This window comes from Grammomys surdaster, unplaced genomic scaffold (assembly GCF_004785775.1).
Source record: "Grammomys surdaster isolate TR1022 unplaced genomic scaffold, NIH_TR_1.0 171, whole genome shotgun sequence".
Taxonomy (NCBI): domain Eukaryota; kingdom Metazoa; phylum Chordata; class Mammalia; order Rodentia; family Muridae; genus Grammomys; species Grammomys surdaster.
This window is the reverse complement of record NW_021604619.1, coordinates 3,662,015-3,682,332: the sequence shown is the minus strand read 5'-3', so window position 1 is coordinate 3,682,332 and position 20,318 is coordinate 3,662,015. Positions and strand designations below refer to the sequence as shown.

Below are 20,318 nucleotides of genomic sequence, written 5' to 3'. Positions count from 1 at the left end.
GTCTCAACCTAGATCTTTTAAATCTATAATTTGACCTTTGACTGATTACTTCCTTTCTGTATATAAAATTTTCCCATAGAATTTTAGTTCTCAATTTTCTTTCCGCATTTTGGAATATTTTCCCTATGTTTCTAACTATGGCTATGCCCTCTCCCTATGTCTACCCAGTAAGGACAGGACACAGGATGGGGGAACTGCTGGGGAGTACATAGCCTTGGCTTCAAATCCTGGCACAGTCCTTTATCAGCTGGTTGTCCCTAGGAAAGTCACAATCTCTTGACTCCATTTATTTCTTTTCAAGACAAAACAATAGCACCAAAGATAGGCAAACCAGGACTTATGTATGCATATTAACTAGGTTGATAGATTTAAGCAACTTTCAACTCTAGATGAAGGCAAGAGTTCTATTTAACTCAGTTTTTCCTAAAGAAAACGTAGTATTTTTTTTCTCCAAAGCTTTGAAATGGGATGGCAGGCCCATTGTATTGTCTGGTTTATTCTCAAATTTGTGAGCTTATACGATGCTTTAGTGCAACCTTGTATATAGCTGGAACTATAGGCACTCTCACCACGATGTGCCACTCGGTTTAAAGATGATTTATTTTTGCTGGTTTATTTATTTGTCTATTGCTGATTTGAGACTAGGTTTCTCTGTAATAGCCCTGACTGTTCTGGAACTCACTCTGTAGATCAAACTAACCTAAAACTCAAAGACCTGCATGCCTCTGCATCTCAAATGCAGGGATTCAAGGCATGAGCCATCATTGATATAAGTTCACAGAGACTGACACAGCAAGTACAAGGTCTGCATGCATGGGACTGCACCAGGTCTGTTGCATATATATATATATATATATATATATATATATATATATTAGATCAGCACTGATATGTAATTCCATCCAGACTGTGAGAACAAATAGGTTGACTCTTGTGTCTTGCGCTTGTTCTTGGGACTCTTCTTCTGTTGGGTTGTGGTGTCCAACTTCAATATAGCAGTTTTGCCTTATTTTATTATATTTTTTTGGTATTTGGTTTTTATCTCTTAGAAGCCTGTTCATTTCTAATAAGAGACAAAAAGAGAGTATATCAAGAAGGGAGGGAATGTGGGGAGGAACTGGGAAGAGTGGAGGGAGGGGAAACTCTAATCAAGATATATTATATGAGAAAAGAATCTATTTTTAATGAAAGGAAAAAAATTAAAGAAAATTTAAAAATATGTTTTAAGTTTCCACTAGAGTACCTAATACTGAGTAGATATTTCATAAATGTTAGCTGTTATTTTCATTAATAGGATTATTATTATTTGCTTATTACATAACTAATTATGACAGCTAGCATATTTTAACCTTTAATTATTAATAAATCACTGTGAAGTACTTATACATATTTATAACCTATCTTCCTGAATGCTAGGCCTACACTCCTTTCTACTCTCATTATTTTAAATTTAAAACAGTAACAAAAACATATGTTACTGGCAATAAAACCAGTGCCACCATTTTAGTAAGTGATGTCGGGCCATCTCAAGAGTGACATATTCTTGCTTTTAATGTGTATTTTATGACTAAAAGCCTGTGAGAATGCACCTACAAGAAAATTTCTATTGTGTTCTCAAGTGCTAAAAGGCAAAGTGGAAATGTAGTACCCCCCCAAATAATAATAACATAAGAATGTTCATGTATATAAGAATCCGTACTGAGTATCCACCCAACAAATATCCATTAAGCAGCTGACACGTGCATGCCAAAGACAATTTTAGAATCAGACGTCAGAAATAAACATAAGATTTATATTCTAGCAAGCTAAGACAACCAAGACTGTATTGAAAACATTACATTTTAGATAATTAGAATTTGATTCCAGATCATTGCAGTGAAGCAAACCTTTCGGTAAAGTTGAGGCACACAAAGGTTCTTGGTTTTCTAGTGACTCTAAAAGTCATTATATTACATTATACTACAATGGATGCTGTGCACTAGCATTATGTCTTAAAATTTTAGTGATCACCTGAGCTGTTGGAAAAATGACTGAAGTGCTTGATGCAGGGTTTGCTTTGTGAATAAATCCTGTTGTTTGCAAAGCACAGTATGAGCTGTATCCTTAGGAAAGCCAGATGGGATGTGTGCAATGAGCAGCACAGCTCAGAGTAAGAGCAAAGAGAATCCCAAAAGATGGAGTAATTTTCCTTAATTATAAAAGGAACCTGACTAAGTATCGGCAGTTTCCAGCAGCTCCTTACTTTCTCATAATCCTCTGGTTCAAATATCGGGTTAAGCTCTGCTCATCTGATGTGATCCACCAGACTCCATCTTGCAGGTCAACATGGGGATACATGATTTAATATAACCTCAATCACGTGCCTGCTAGATGATGGCAGTTTCTTATCTTCAGTGAGGCTAGCCTAGGCTATTTAACCTCACAATATAAGTTCAAGACAATCACAATAGAAACCCTAAGCCCTCTTGAGGCGTGGTCTCAGAAATCACACAATGCTGCCACTGCAGCCTGATCGGTGTCACACGTTAGTTATGCTGTATTTCAGGGACTAAACTTAACCTCTCAAGGCAATGGGTTAAACAGAATTTGTACACATTTTTAACCAACTACAGATGGAGAGTTACTATCTCATACGGGCCAGTCAGTGGCCGTAACTCAGATAGGATGAGATGAAGGTTGAGACATTTTCACTGTTAGGAAACAGTGTATTTACAACTGAAAAGTACATTCTGAACTGAGGGAATATTCAGCACAGCATGCCAACATGAGCCAACAAGGGGCTCATTGTAGTTGGAAATGACATGCAGAAGTGAATATTTAGGAGATGGTGGCAGAGAGACAGTGGGGAGCAAAATATAGCTAGGGTTGCAGACCATTGTGAGAACTTTGGGTTTTACTGTGAGCTATAAGGGGACAATGAAAAGTTAAAAAGTCAAAAAAAAAGTAACAGAATTTTTAAGGAGTAACATCATTTTTGACAATAGCATTTCTTTGGCTTCTCTGTTTGGATTGGACTTGAGAGGAGAGACAAAAATTGAAACAGTAAGCAGGAAGGAGATTGAGTCAAGTGAACAAATGCCTTAGACATGGAGGGCAGAACCAACATCATTTTCTGAAATAATCGGTTCATGTAATAATGCAGAAAACATGTTCTAGGATTGATATTATTCCTAAAAAACTTTCAGTTTTCTTCTTAAAAAAAAACTCTTTATTTACTTTTATGCATCTTCTTCCTCAACCAGCGTTTGAAAACCATTCAATAAATATGCATTGATGCCAGCCTCCTTACTGGAATGAACATAGTTATCAAAGAGATGTTGAATCTTTCAGATATTAGCACAAATGATGACTGAAGCCAGAGGCAAATAGATGTCTCTACTAAAAAACATTGATATTCTTCCAATTATATGTCTGCTTTATGCTGAAGGACAGCAAACGGTTAGAGCTAAGACACTACCTTGATTTTTCACCCACTGCCTGGATTAAAAAGCTTCACTAAAACTGCCCTGCAAAATCATGAAGTTATGCGACACCTTCCATTAAGTCTCTACTAAGTGAAAAGCAGCAAATCAGGGATGCCAAGCAAGATAACGTTCTCAAAAGCACCAAAAATTCTAATGTGGCATTGTAAGGGTTAACCTCTCGTAAACGATGAATTTACCAACTAATACAATAGTGTTGGCTGTAAACATTAAAGATAAGCAAGGAACTGAGAATTCATGAAACTAAGTATATATATTTAGCAATATATATAACATATATATTATTTGTGGTACTTAGTTGTGAGTGATTGTTGTGTGTACTCTGTTGTATGTATTTATGTGTGTGTATATGTAGGTCTGAGGACATCTTGTGAAAGTCAGTTCTTTCCTACCACTATGTGGATTTTGTGGATCATACTAAGATCCTCAAACACAGCAGCAAGCACCTTGACTAGTTGGTATGGATTGTTGGTCCTTAATTTCTAAGTGACTAATTGTAAACCTGACGTAGAGGATGAAAGGGCCATGCTTAATTCCAGGACTCTTTCCTTTATGGTTCCCAGATTCCTGGTGGTAGAAAAATTACCCAATAAGTGAAATACTTCATGATAGTGTTACTCTTATCTTCATGTTAGTGTTAATCTTCATCTGAAGATATGCGTGTGTGTGTGTGTATGTGTGTGTGTGTGTGTGTGTGTGTGTGTATTTTTAGCTCTGAATTTTATAATTTTATTGACATGTCATAGGGCAGTTCTATGATACATTGTTTTAAAACACATTAGAAACTGGGTCTGGTAACTTGAGTCTATAATCCTAGCACTTAGTAGGCCAAAATCTGAGGAATGCTGTGACTTTTTATTTCAATGAAAATTTAAGATTAAAAAAATACATAATTCCTAATGGGGCTAGAGAGATGGCTGTACAGCTAGAAGCAACTGTTGTGCTTCTAGAGTACTCATTTCCCAGAACCTAAAGTAGACATCTCCAAACCAACTGAACTCCACTCCTGGATCTGGTGGGATGTGTTTTACCTCTCTGAGCACGTGCATTCACTGTCTTCTCTGAGCTATCTGAGGAAGGATGGCTGAGTTGTGGAAGAATAAAGTGAAATATCTACTTGAATTGATTTTTCATAAGATTAATTCCATGATATCCTAAAACAGTTTTCAAATACATCAGACACATTTTGCTGATTTTTTTTAACTAAACGGCTTTGTATTTGTATTTGAATCGGCATCTAATTTTCCCTTATGTTTAGTGATTTGTGTAATTTTAAGCCGTAGAAGGTATACACAAAATGCTGTATTTTCAAAAAGTGAATTTAAAAATTGCCACTGGCACTCAGATTCAAAAATCATCCAGATAGATGCTTAGAAAATTGGGTAGAGACCTCAAATAAATATTATGTTGTAAAGTAAACATAATTTGAGTTCTTATTCTTATATTCTAGTGAAATTTTCTGTACTTTTAAATCCTTGGGGCAGGAAGATGTTCTCCTTTTAGCCAGCCTATTAATAGGAAAGAAAGGCATGTGCAGGTGACAGCTAATAGCTAACACTGATGAATGTAGGTGTATCCAACAAAGACTTCACTGGTTATGAGGAATTTCTGCAAGCACAGCTATGTTTAAAGACTATTTGAAAAAATGCATAATGTACAGAAAGATATCATTAAAAGAAAAGTGTGTGGTTTTCAGTATAATATGGATGCCCATATTATTATTGCATTTACTTCTGACATCATAGCCTGTTAGTCTTATCATATCTTTACATTTCACTGTATCTGATATTTGCATTGTGAATGGCAACCTAAACTTCATAAATAAAAAATAAATTACAGTTAACATTTTTTACTGTAGCATGAAAAATTACGATATAGGAACAATAATATGATGGCCAGAGGAGTGAATGTGTTTAAAAACCGTGCCCTATGCAGCACAGGACAGCTGTTTTGCTTCACATTAGCCCAATCACTTAACAGTTTGCTTCACAGATAACCTTGAAATCAATCAGACATGTGTACCATGCTTTCTAAGAGGGCTATACAGTGAGGATAAGCCTTGGAAAGTGTAAAAGTACAGGCAATTCATACCAGAGGGTATATAATAACAGCTAGCTCTTTGCTAGTCATTGAATGACCAGCTGATAAGAGTTTCACGGGGCTGGAGATGTAGCTCAGTCAGCTGATACAGCATATACCAAGTCCGAATTCAATGACCAGCACTATATAGACTGGTCATGGTGGCACATGCTGGGAATTCCAGCACCCAGTTAGTAGAGGCAATGTTATCAGAAGTTCAAGGTTATCCTCAGGTACATAGGGAGCTTTAGACAAGCCTGATCTAGGTGGGAGCCTTCCCCACAATGGGAGTTATTTGTCATAAGATAGCAAGGCTTATGCATCAGAATGGCACCACTCTTTTATGACTCAACTTTTAATAGTAACCAGATGTAGAACCTGACAGCTCCTCTCTCACCTCACAGATTATCCCTCGGTACCACCTGTTTCAAATTTTGGTGTTTCCCTACCAGATTGAATACTCTGTTTTATATTTTCTTTTAAATAAGAGCCTGTGAGTTTATATTTACTATTTCATTGATTATTGTGCATAAGACAAAGTATAGGGGGCGCTATTTTAGAGAAAGGACGGGATACACACGGAAAAGACATGGAGCATCTCATGTTGGGTGTGTGTGTGGGGGAAACACAGAGGAGAGTGAAAGGTTATCACTTAGAAACCAGAGTTAGTGACTTCTCAATTCTGCCTGGGGCTAGGGAAGGTTAGTCATCCAATCACCGTACAGAGTAAAGCAAACTGACCCACATTTCTAAAGATGTCTAAAATGTACGTGATCTTGAGAGTCCAGCAACACTGTATTGAATCTAGACTTTATATCTGACAGTCAGAGTAGGATGATGCTAATATCTTGAGTAATGAACACTCATTACATGTCTACAAACACATAGCTTTCTCTACTTTGAAGTCTTCTTTACGGTAAAGTTCTTCCCCTTGTCAAGATACTGGATTCATTTGTAGACCATAAATTCATCATGTGGAAGTCATAAGTACTTAGACTCCATCTTGAGAGGACAGTTACTGCATTAAAGCGCATCCGTCATCCAGGATGAACAATGGAATTGTTGAGTTTTAAAACTCGTGAGGTTCTTAAGTACATCTTCTTCCTTAAAACGTTGAATCAGCTGAGATAAATGTTTTTCACTTGGCCTTGACTGTTTGTCACAAAGAAAAGATCAGAAACATACAGCTAATGAAATAAGTTGTTTGCTACATGCCTATGATGAGGCACAATTACAATTTGAAACAGTTGCTCCTAAAGTAAAATTAGGTTTAGCTTTAAAAGATAATTTGGCATGATTGAGTGATATCATGGAAACTTACAAAATTTTTAAGTGACCAACACTCTGAATTTTTCATTAAGATAGGGCATAATTTTTACCTAATGATTACCAAAGATAGTGTGTTCCTTCTTGATACCAGCCCATGAATATTAAAAAGGGACTGCTAATAGACTCCAAAAAGGGACAGTGTAAACTGTACTCTGCAACTTAATTTAGAAGCCCAAGTTTGAAAGACTCACTGATCTGAAACAGACTATATGCACATTTAACCCAGTGACCTCAGGCAATAAGAAATATAAAAGGCAAAACCAAAGGTACATAGAAACTAACACTATTCCATGTGGGTTTTCTCCCCCTTAAAGTTTCAGAGTCATTTTTAACACATATAGTAACTTGGCTAAAATATTTTAAGTATACTCACACATACAGGTTTCCTGGCTGGAGAGTTTCCATGCCTGGGGGAGGGGAGGTGACAATTGGTGCATTCTATACAGAGCACGTGTAAGGATAATAAAGTTGATTGGTTGAGTCTTGCAGCTCCCCCTTTTCTCTCTGTCTATAGAGTAGTTCAGCAGGGGGGTGACAGGGCTCTCCCCCATCACCACCAGCTCTACTAACAAGACGTAGGTTGATACCATTTTTATTGTTCTGCTGGGGTGGGAAAGAAACCATATGCTTTAGCATTTTAAATGGCTACACCAAAGAGAAAAACTGAACCAGACCCCCTCCCCCCTCCTGCTGGACTTTGGGATGGGTTTATTCTAAATATTCAGTGGACTTGGGGTTAGCTTAATGTTTCTGCGCCTGGACAAAGAGGCAGTTGAGGGCAAGAAATATTAAGGGGCTTTATAGAAGAGCATTCGAGTAAAGTGAAGTGTGGAGTGGGAAGCTTAATCTGAAGCCCACCCCTCCCCTGGATACCAGGCAAAGGCAGTGAGAGTCGGAACCAGCTGATGCCTCTTCCCGTTTCCAGGGTGAAATTTTCACAGCAGCTAATTCTAAAGGGAAGAAAAATCCCTTACCAGCAGCGGAGAAGATCGTATCACCCAACCCAAGCTATGTAACCTTTTAGGCAGGCTTTTCAGAGAAATCCGCATTTTAAAAGACAGCATTCACGGTCCAAACCACGGGCCTGGAATCAGAGCTGGTATGAAAATATGAAAAGCCTCTTTACACTCTGAGTGTTTGAAACGATCCGATGAGCATAGCAAGTGTCTGCCAACGCTCGGCGGCTGCTGGTGCCACTGCTGCCGCCGCTGTTTCTCGCAGAGGGCTGGACAGAGCTAGTCCTGATTTCAGCACCTCCGGCGCTGGACAGCTCTCTGCACGCCGCACCACCGCCTGCTTGCTTTTTCCCACTCTCGCTTTGCATTACTGGAGATGCATCTAAATTACGTCCTGTTCAACAACAAGTAGATTTTTTTTTCCTGTACGGGAATTACAGTAGGCGATTCTCTCAATTAAACTGCATTTTCTTCTTTACGGACTTGTCTGTCAGGCGTATTTATCCCGATCTCCCCTCCACCCCCTTTGCAGGAACGAGTCTTTGGGAACGTGGTCCACCCAGGGATGTAAAACTGTGCTTACCGATGCATCCCATACGAAATGCTTATGTGATCGGCTCTCTACCTTCGCCATTTTGGCTCAGCAACCTAGAGAAATAGTAAGTAACAAAGGGAAAACACGGCTTTAATGCAAAGGCAGGGACATTGTGGCGAGTGTTTCTCCAGGGAACTGCATTTCAAAGGGGGAAATAGAAAAGGTTTCAGGGTGGCAAAATCGGGTTCTTCTCCTCAGCTACAGTAGCTTGGTGAAATGAATTCTAGTTGGTGTGCGATAACTAAATTCTACTCAATTCTATGTGTTATAACTTGGCATTTCTGTAGTATAGTTTTGGAGATCTACTCTGTTATTAGTAATATTCTGCAAACTTTCAAATAAAAATAATTGCCAACTCAAGGTTTATTTTAAGGCTGGAAGGCTATTCTGTGGGAATTTGTGACAATGCTGTTAGGAGTAGAAAGAAGACCCCAGCCACTAGAGCTGAACACATTGCAGATCTGCATTGGATATTTTCAGCACAGGTTTTTCTGAGGGTGTCCTTGGATACATATGTATTTTTAAATCAAATTAAGTTTTCATGGAGACATGGTTGTTTGGAACTGTAAAATCATTCCTTAAAAGCATGTAGATTTTTGCAAAGAAAAAAAAGAAAGAAAAAATAGTTTCTGAAAGAAAAACCTGTACAGAGCAGTCTAAGGGAAAAATAATGTTCTCACAAAATGTATTTTGAGAAAATTTTACAGAAAATTGAAATAATGACAAATAGATATTCTGCTAAATAAGACTTTCTGCCTGAATCTGGCCTTAAAGTATCAGGACTTTGCTTATTTTGATGATACATATTCCTGATAATTTGATACAGATTTTGTGACATAGTTAATTATACAGTGTATTGCTTCAAACTTCTAATATAGAAATTTGTGAAAACCAGCTGAATTCATTAGTTATAGTCATTCTACTGTCTAAGAAGCCATTTGGATCAGTGGATGTTAGTACTGTTTATATATGTTTTTAAAGATAAAAGCTTATTTCTCAAGGTCATGGTTTTAGGGACTGATACTGGCACTATGCAAATTGTCTCCACACACATTGTTCATAGGGAAAAATATAATTGAAGGGCTTAAGTATAGTATTCGATTTTCTTCTGTATACTTGGAAGCCAAGCAAGTGGAATTTCATATGAGAATTCTTGACTCAGAACAAAGTTGTCAAAAGTCAGAAAGTTTTACATTTTTCAGTAACTGTGCACCAGATTTGGGTAACATAAGGATTTGTAAATGTGAGTAGCAAGATAAATCTTACCAAGAATCATATGGAGAAATAACTAAACTGTACTTAGTTTAGAAACAAAACATACTGCTTCAGATTTCACTCAAAGAAAATTTCACCTATGAGTGATGATCAAGTTGTAGCTCGGGGTCTTTTAGACAACTTTCAGTAAGATGGGCTGTAATCAAGCATCTGAAACTCTAAAGACTTTAGTACTTCACACTGTGAGAAAAGGGGGAGCTAGTCCTTTTAGAGCTGGAGACTGTGTGAACTGAGTGTTCTGTGGTTAATTATCTGGTAACTATAACAACTATTTATGCTGTTCCTGAGTGATCGCCTAGTTTCTCTGAGTCTAGAATTTATTTTTATTCATGTTAAATTTCTTTTTCTTTTCTTTTCCCCCTAACTTACAGGTCATGGAATCCTCTGGCACTCCCTCAGTTACCCTCATAGTAGGCAGTGGCCTCTCCTGCCTGGCCTTGATAACTCTAGCAGTTGTGTATGCAGCACTATGGAGGTATGTAATGAATAGGTAGACCTGAGATGGAAAACTCAGTTTCTCTGTGTTAAAACGATGTTTATAAGAACAAATGTCTACTGTCTTCATCACATATGGAAAGCAGCATTTTAGTAACAGAATTAAAACTTCTATGACAGAACTGGAAGACATGAACCACATTTACCTAATTTTCTGTACTGTGTCTCTAGTAAAGATATATGAACAAAACACACGTGTATACTTTTCTTCTCGCCAACATGACAGTAGACTTTGACAAGTTCTTCACATGTAAACATAACTCTCTTCTCTCTCAAGTTTCTTCTCTGTGTTGATAATGATTGTATCGGCTGCTGTTGAACCTCAAAACTTAGTTGGTGCAGTCAAAATTCTTTCTACAGGAAGAGGGTATCTAGTTGTGCTCTGCACAATGAATAAAGCCTTCTCTGACGTGAAAAGCAATAACAAAATTTCGAAGTTCTCTACAAAAGGTCACTTACTTCAGTGTTTGCCATGAGTCAGATTTTTGACAGGTTTGACAAAAGGACATCATAAAAATCTGAACCAGAAATATGTGGAAAATTTTGTTCTCTTATATGTTAAGTTGCATCTATCTAATAGTCTGTAGAGATTTAATATATTTCTAGATAATTTCATTGGTATTACTTAAAATGCTAGTAAGAATTTGGCCTGAGATAATGTGAGTATTTCTACTCATGCATTGACAATGTTTATGTATAATATGGCCAAACTTTGTAATGGGTTTTATAATTTTAACAATTAAAGGTTTTATAACCACTGTCAGCATTGATATGGTCTAAAGTGTAATATCACATTAGTATGCAGATAGTTACCTATTGTTTTCACAACATTTGATATATTTAACATAATTTAACAAGAGTTGATGTGCCTACCTTAAAGACTTTTATATTTGCTTAGATTTTTATACAATCAGCAAAAAACTAAAAATCAATTACTGTTTAATAAGAGGTATTTAACATTGACATTTAAATAAAATATTATTGTTCTTTATGGTTTCCACTCTTTTGAAATAAAGATTTAATTGTAAAAGATATTTAAGTTGTCAGAGATATTAAGATTATTTTATGCTTTGTGCAAAAGAAAAATATGTGTACAATGTAACCCAGGTATATAAGAGAAGTTCTGCATCCTTGTGGTCCAGCAGGCCAACACTTATAGAGTGGCCACATTGATACAGGAAGAGAGGAAATGGAAAAATGCCCAATGTAGATATGATACAGTAGAAAACAGGATTATATGTTCAAGACTCAGTCTGTTGTTCAGTAAGAATGAACTGATGGTTTTGGAAGCATACCATTTCCCAAATTGCATAAATGATATGTCCTTTTTAAAAAAAAGAGAAATTAAAGAACTTGCTAAGATACTAAGTAATCATGATAACATAATTTATACCCATTGGAGTCTATAGAAAGAAATTCCATTTTTAGCCATTTCTATTCAGGAACCAATTGTATCTTCTGCTATACCCCTCCCCCAACCCTACCCCCAAATACATTTAGAATAGCCAATGTCAATATATGATATATTTGTCTATCCACATGAAGTTTTCTAAAATACAGAAAACTCAGGACAGTCACTCAGAAGAACAGAATTCTAGGAGTTTCTGAAATCATTAGAAAATCTATCCAAACCTATCCTGAAGTTGAGAATTACAGAAAAGAGTACCAGGAAGCAGCACAAATCTGGATTCCTAAGAATTAAGTGGTCATCCACTCCTAGTCCATCCAAAGACAATTGAAATAATAGTTACAACTTGAAAGAAGTATCGAGACTCATGCATTTCTAAATGGATCTTTTAGCATCATTCATTTAAAGCACTTTATAAACACCAAGTACATCCTAAACCATTTGGATTCAGCTTTAAGTGTGTTGAGATTCTCCTGCCTTTTTCTCTAATAAAAACATTTAGGATTGATATATTTCTCAGGATTTCTAAAATGTATTAGCATGTGATTTACTTTATAGGTAACATGCTATTTCGAATTTTGTAGATGTTCAATGTAGTTATTAAAAATATGTTTTAAAAATGGAAAGGGCTGTAAGTGTGGCTCAGTGTTCATGTTTGCCTTTAATATGTGATACTCAGGTTCGGTTCTCAGAGATATTACTTTCATTGCTATTAACACTATTGGTGATCAAGATCATGTCCATTAGTATGATGATTGTTATGACAATAATAATATAGTAAGCTGTCCGTCTCTGCATACAACTAGGAGAAATATACTGTTACATCATAAAGCCATCCAGTATGGCCTCTCAATCAACTAATTGACATAAATTGTCAACAATTTTTTTTTCAGTATAGAATGTCATACAACAAATTTGAAAGTAATGACATTTCTTAGCACTATTTAAAGCAATGATATGACTCACTATTGTTGAGAAAAGAGAATATCTTTTTAGTGTTCAGGGCAACCAGTTGATCTTTTACTACTAGGTCTGGTTATTTGTTGTTGTCATTGTTGTTATTTTTCTACTTATAAACAAAAACTGTCACTGAAATTCTAGTGTCAAGATACATGTTTCTACTATCATGGAAGCCATTAACATCAGGAAAGATTTATAGTCTATATCCACAAAAAAGGAAGAACATTATTTTTGTTAATACCTTTAGTACTTCACTTTACTTTACTTAGCACCTTACTTTTACTTTAGCACTTTACTTAGTGTGCTTTATCATATACTTAGCTATTCAGAAGACATGAGACAGGGCCAATAACTCCTGAAGCCACTTCATACAGTCAACCTATGAGTTAATTGTGTGAAGAAAAATTCTCATACATTATGACACCTAATGTTTGTGTTTTGGTTAATATTTTGCATTAATTTCTGAAGTATGTAGTTGCTGTCCACATACTATTCAAAGATAAAGTGAGGAGAGAGAAAAAAACTTTATTTCAAATAGTATCGCCAGATCTTTGGTTCTTCTATCCAGCCTTGCTCAGAAAATCTTGTGTTTGCTATGGAATGAGAGCCCAGGTTATAGTAGAAATGGAACAAGCTGAAACACACAGCAAACACTAGATTTCCTTACAGTTATTGTTATTCAGTGATTAGCACAGAATACAGTTAGGCAAAGTAGCTGCCACCCTTTCAGGGCAAACAGCTGGTGGAGCATTTGATTCTGAACAGTTTTCACTGTTGCTTACCTTAGTGCATTTTACAATTCTATAACATTATACAGAAACACTTCCTCCTAAGGGTAAAATATGGCGATCACCAAGAATGCCCCCGTCTAATGGTGAAAGATGATTTGAAGAGTACGATCATTTTTATTTATAAAGATTTTGTTACTTTCTTTTCTCAAAAGAGACACTCAAGGACATAAGGAAAAGCCTAGATACATAAAATGCTTGAGTAGTTACTGATGCTCACAGAATCACAAAAAATAATATATCCTTCTATAGGAGCGATGTAGGACTTTCCTGTTAGTCCTCAGCATTTCTATTGGCTGATATAGACATTATAAATGTACATATACATACATAAGAAAAGAAGATGATTATAATAATTGATGTAATTCCAAGAAATTTTATATATCCGGGACAAGTGAATGCATTGTTCTCACATAAGTTCAACTTAGGCTCTGTAAATTATGACATATTATTTTAAAAATGTCTAAAAGTTTCTTGTACATGCTACATACACTAATTATATATATAATTATATATTATATATAAATATATAAAATTATACACACACATATATGTATATATATATGTATATATATATGGAAAAATGGTTTTCATATGTTTATGTGAAATCTTGGGTCAGAGCTTCTTTTCCCAGTTAATTCCACCAGTTACACAATATGAAATTTATCATGTTTCTCTCTTTCACTAGGTACATTCGCTCTGAAAGGTCCATCATTCTAATTAACTTCTGCCTGTCTATCATCTCATCCAATATCCTCATACTGGTTGGACAGACTCAGACACACAATAAGGTATGACCGCTGCCTGCTTTGATTGTATTTGTGCATTTGCTTTAGCATATAGTTGGTTATTGGTTTGCCAAAATATTTAGTCTAAATAACTTTTGAAATATATGGTTGTTACTTATTGCTTTTGTCTCTAATTTAATCTACTGCCTATGATGGTTCACAAACAATCTTCTGTTGGCTTAAAATTCTGTAGGCTGTGTAATAATCAGAATATGAGTTGAGTATTACATCAAAGTTCTACGTCTTCAAAGTGGTGAGACACCAACAACACATATTTTTTTCTTTATTGTCCTAACTGTGTAGTCTTCAACCTGAATCAGACAGTGTCTGTGTTTAGATATAATTTATTAACATATCAATTACACATAGAATAGAGTTTTCTATAATGTTTATTACCATAGTAAGGCTACGGTCTACCTCATGCCTCACCTATAGAAAGAAAAAGTAATCTACATCTTTAATTTACAGTTTTACTGACTACATTTAAACAAAGTGAAAAGGAACAACTGGAATCATTTAAATATACAATATTTAACTCAATACACCTATAACATTACCATTTAGACAAATAATCACTATAAAAAGTATGAATGGAATAATTTATCAGTTCAAGTCTTTATACTCTGGTATATGTTTTATACTGAAAATCCCTCTCATTTGAATTAGCTACATTTCAATTGTTCAGTGATGACACATGACTAACGACAACCACTTTGTGATTGTGTATATCCACATATTAGCAATATCTAGAAATTAGAGTGTTCAAAACAAACAAGCAAATAACTCCATTTGGCTTTTGTAAGTTTCTGCTGCCATTGATTTTATATATGTATATTTTTAATGTCAGAGGCAAGATAAGACAAGTCTTGTTTTGTTTTTCATTCTGATTGTGAGAAATGGCTGGTGTGTGCTTATTAAAAACTAAAGAAAAGTTTTATATGGTATGGTTGCTCCCCAGGAAACTAAGTATAGAATAGATTTCATGTGGTGTTAGAACCATGGTGGCCTTGTTCCAGATTGACTATGCTAATTTTTAGTGCTAGTTATTGTTGCTCATGGGGAGGAATAGAAAGTAGGTGGTAGTGATTATCTGGTTTTTTCGTATTCTACATTAATTTTGTGTTGTTGGCTCAGCATTGGTGTTCTTATAAACTTAAGATAATTCATATTAGAATGAAAAGGAGATGAAAATGGGGAAATTAAAATTTTATTTTAAGTCATTCCAAGCAATATGAGATTTCTTGGGGGAAACAATTATGTATCTGATATATTAAATTTAATTAAGTTGTTTATATCTGATTTTATATATGTTTTGGTGTGTGAAAGTTTATACTCACCTTCTCATCTAACAAGATGAAAAATATATATATATAGTTCATATAAATATAAGCATAAATATAAACTAAACTCTAAGGAACTGAAATTTTAAAAGTAAAAATATGGATTGTTGGCCAACTGTGTTTTATTTGGGTTGTATGTAGACATTCTTAGCTACTATGGACAATTTGTAATTGGTCTGATTCCTACGTTTGACTTTGCTGACAAGTTTTGACTACTGCTGTAGTATTTTCCACTTGAAAAATGAAAACACATGAGAAAGATTTTTGATGAGCAAATTATTTGGTACTACTGTCTCATCTACTTTGTGTGAAAGCTGGCAATTGCTACTGCTGTCCAGAATCATGCTGAAATGTTGAAGTATAGTCTTACCCAACTCTCTGCTAAAATATAATTGACCTGATTATCATGCTGGGCTCTCTGCTTGCTTTTGAATTGGGGTAGAAACAAGCCAAAATACTCCACTGTTTAAAAGATGAATATGCTCAATATTTAAACTATAGCTTCAACTGCTGGCAATAAAAAGGGGACTTAAATGCACTATCTCGTCTCCTCTTATAATACTGTTGTAAAATTTAATTAGAACTTGCTTCCTTGTATTTTGAGCCTTTCTCATGAAGCAGCTTTACTCTTTGATCTCCTTCTGTATTTTAAAACCTCAACCAGGATATTCCTGTTTCACTCAAATTTACTGTACCTGAGTTTCTACCATAAAGTAAGCATGTGTAATTGTGTAGTTTTGTGTATTTATTTTGATGTTGTTCTGTTGAAAGAAGCAAGGAATATTTAAGATACAGATAAATTCAGAAAATAGTTTGATTACCTAAATTTCTCCCAAACAGATATGTCTGTGTTTGATCCCAATAGTTTGTGATGTGTTTTATTACTCCAAAGAATTTCATAGAACTCAGCAGAAGAAAGCAAGTTTGGAAAAATTGTTTCTAACTGAGGGTGGTGGTTAAGGAATGAGAAGCAACCAAGAATCTTAGTTTACTCAGAGATAGTCCCTAGATAGCTTCTCACTTTCAATCTCACTACTAGGTTATAATGAGGTACCACACATCCATATAGTTTTTAGAATAATGCTTGTTAGCAAAATAAGAACAAAACCTGTTCTGGAGACTCAGGCAGAGCCAAGGCTCTTAGATACTTTGACAATTACCTGTAGGAGTGTCCTCTGAAAGTGGACATAGCACACTTCTAAAGCAGAGTTCTGTGGCCTTTAGTCAGCAAGACTCAATTGGAAATATACATAATCCAATGTCAAGTACAGAATGATTGGGCATAAAGCTTTGATCCTTTGTCTAAGAGGTCCAAGATACATATTTCAGTGGAAAGTTAGATGTAATTTATTCAAATGATAGAAATAATGAGAATATGGTGGCTTGCACTTTCAATTCAGTGCTCAGGATGCAGAGGAAAGGTGGATCTCCATGAGCTAAGGCCCAACCTGTTGTACATAGTGAGTTCTAGGACAGCCAAGGGTTCTTAAATCTTGTCTCAAAGAAACAAAAACAAAAAGAAAACAAACAAACAAATACAAATACAAATGAAGAATCTAGAGTAAGAAGTGACTAATAATATCCATATTCATATCTTTCTATATTGAATATCTGTATTTTTGCCAAAGAGAACCTATTAATGTACAGCAATTACATTTGAGTTTGGTAATAAATTGTATGTTAATTATGCATAGACAAGACTAGATTAGAAGGGCATGTATTTGCCTCACTGGAAGTATGGACCTTATGAAAACAAGTTCATCTTTATAACTTGTACATCACTGGATCCTTATTTGACTAAAGATTGAATTGTTGTATCATGTAGAAAATAGTGAAGTATAAGAAAATAATTATAAGCCATTGTGTCCAGCACAAAATGTTAAAGTCTTGAAAAATACTCAAATATTCAAGAGAAAAAATTATACACTAGCTTAGTCTTAGGATACTAGGACTCAATTTAAAAATAATCCTCAGTACTTAATAAAGGGAAACTTGTAAACTATTTGCTATGCATGCTATTTTCTCAATAATATTTAGGCAGTTTGATCCCACAATTTTATGCATACAGTATTGTACTATGTAATTAGCTATATCTTATAACTAAGAACTGTAAATATTACAGAGGATTACTGTCTTAAAGCATTATTTTGTTTTGATTTGTTTTGTCTTTTATTGGATATTTTATTTACATTTTAGATGGGATTTCCTTTCTCTATCCCCCCACCCCCGCCAATGAACCCTCTACCCTATTCCCCTTCCTCCAGCTTCTATGAGGATGTGCCCCTACTCACTCCAACCTCCCCACCCACGAATTCCCCCACACTGAGGCATCCAGCCTTCACTAGACCAAGGTCTCCCTCTCCCACCTATGCCCGACAAAGTCATCCTTCCCTACATATACAGCTGGAGCCATGGGTCTTTCCCTATGTGCTCCCAGGCTGGTGGTTTAGACCCTGAGAGCTCTGGTTGGTTGGTATTGTTGCTCTCCCCATGGGGCCACAAACCCTTTCAGCTCCTTCAGTCTTCTCTCTAACTCCCCCATTGGGAACCCCATGATCAGTTCAATGGTTAGTTGTGAACGTCCACCTCAGTATATGTCAGGCTCTGGCAGACCTCTAAGGAGACAGCTATATCAAGCTCCTGTCAGCATGCACTTCCTGGCATCCACAACAGTGTCTACCTTTGGTGACTGCACATAGGATGGATACCCAGGTGGGAAGAACATTTTTTTTTAAATCATATGATCTACAAAGTTGCCTCTCTACGTCTCATGCTTATTGTATTTCACTAAGCATGGTGGGATTTTGGTTGTGAGCTTTGCCTTTAACAGCTGAGCTACCTCTGCAGTCCACTTGGCATGCTTTAATTCTGTAATTTTTAATAGGATATTTAATAAAGACAGACCAAATTAGAGGCCTATAGGCAGTGGGAGATAGTGTTCTCTGGTCATACATGTACATTTTAAAGATGATACTCTCCATCTGAATATCTTAAATTGTGCCAAATCCCCTTTGTTTCTCTTAATTCGCCTACAACTTTCTTTGAGGTTAAGAATACCTTATTCACGCATTCACCTAGATGCCAGGCCTATGTGCTGACTGCTTAAGAGAATGGATACTGAATATGTGCCTCATAGCTTCCACTCTGTACCTGAGAGCCACGAAAACAGATCCTCTCCCATGAGTCTCATTTGCCCAGCCTCAGCTTCTTGTCCAGTCTCAACCCAAGAAGTATGTTGTGAGGCTGGAAAAAGGTAACACAGCACAGTATGATAGGTAAGCACTAATGAGAATGGATCCAGATACACAGTATATCAGCACATGAGAAAAATCAAGTCTTTTGGAGCAATAGATGACATTGTGACAGATGAATAATTCTCTTGGATGAAGTATTATATGGAGTAAGAAGCCATCAGTTGACTTTGATATAAGCAGTATGGTGCTGTAGTTGTGATGAAATAAACCCTAATAACATAGAAGGAAAGCAGAGGGGTACCTGTGACATTTTGAACCCAGAGGCCAGTGCTTTATAAGCATTCCTTGAATGTCTGTGGTGATTATAGTGAGAATAATGATAGATACCAGATTTACAGCTGATCCTCTTCCCTTTTGAACTTCAGAATTCCTCTTGTCAAATTTCCTCCTCTCTACTAGCTTCATGGTTTGTGTCCTCTTTCTTCACTTTTGAAACACTGAGTACCTTTTGTGTAGTCTCCAACCAATTATGTATTCTTGAAATTCAGAAGTTCCCCTTACTATCTCTGTCCCCACCCGATACAAGACCAATATTTTATCTACTCCTGCCTGTTGAACTCTCAGTTTTCAAAGTCAGTGCTGTCTCTGTCAGATACAATTGCTACATCCTAACATCATTAAACCTACTCTGTCCCATTACTCAACTCACAGAACTAGAATTCAAATATGCTCCACACCCATATGTGTTATCTACAGAAGTGTTGTTTTTTAATTGTGACCATAGGAAAGGAATGGAACATATTTTAATCATAGTTTGTATTTATGACTCTTTCTTCATTGAACTCAGAAAGAAATTTTACTTGAGAATCATACAACTTATAAGAAGACCACATTGATCTTAAGCATGATTCTACTGACCCCTCCACCTTCCTTCTATGTTATTAGGGTTTATTTCATCACACCTGCAGCACCATACTGCTTACATCAAAGTCAACTGTTGGCTTCTTATTCCATACAATACTTCATCCAAGAGGACTTTTCATCTGTCACAATGTCATCTATTGCTCCAAAAGACCTGATTTTGCTCATGTGCTGATATACTGTGTATATTCCTCTATCTGGATCCATTCTCATTAGTGCTTACCTATCATACTGTGCTGTTACCTTTTTGCTACCTCACTACATACTCCTTGGGTTGAGACTTAGTTAAACTCATCCTTAAATTCAATGTCAATAGATAGTCCAGTTATTGTCAGGATGTGGCAAATGCTTATTAAATAAGTCCACTGAGATGGTTAATTTTAAGTGCTAACTCGAATAGATTGAGAACACCTCAAAGGTTAGTAAAGCTTATCCCTGATTGTATGTGATTACATTCTCAGGGATGATTAGCTTATAAGGGCTATGGCTTAATGAGTGCTTTAATCTATTTGAATGGTTTAAAACTTGCACAGATGTTTGGAAAGTAACAGAACTGTGGAAGGTGAGCCTGAAAGGAAGGAAATGGGTCAGTGGAGTTTTATGCAGGCAGATGTATTGTTGCCTACCCACTCTGCTAATTTGCTACGCTCCCTGTGGCCTGCCTTGAAGCAAACAGCCTCATCACCTGGATGCAACATCTGCCAGGAT

The 20,318-nt window shown here is 36.0% G+C and overlaps 1 protein-coding gene across 1 annotated transcript in view; it reads left to right on the top strand.

Annotated features, from left to right (window-relative positions):
* The window catches only part of Adgrb3 (adhesion G protein-coupled receptor B3), a 691,333-nt gene that overhangs the window by 537,780 nt on the left and 133,235 nt on the right, over positions 1–20,318 (top strand). The window contains exons 17-19 of the mRNA XM_028767232.1: positions 8,379–8,505; positions 10,088–10,191; positions 14,056–14,158. Coding sequence (XP_028623065.1) covers positions 8,379–8,505; positions 10,088–10,191; positions 14,056–14,158 — 334 coding nt within the window. The remainder of the gene's footprint in view (positions 1–8,378; positions 8,506–10,087; positions 10,192–14,055; positions 14,159–20,318) is intronic.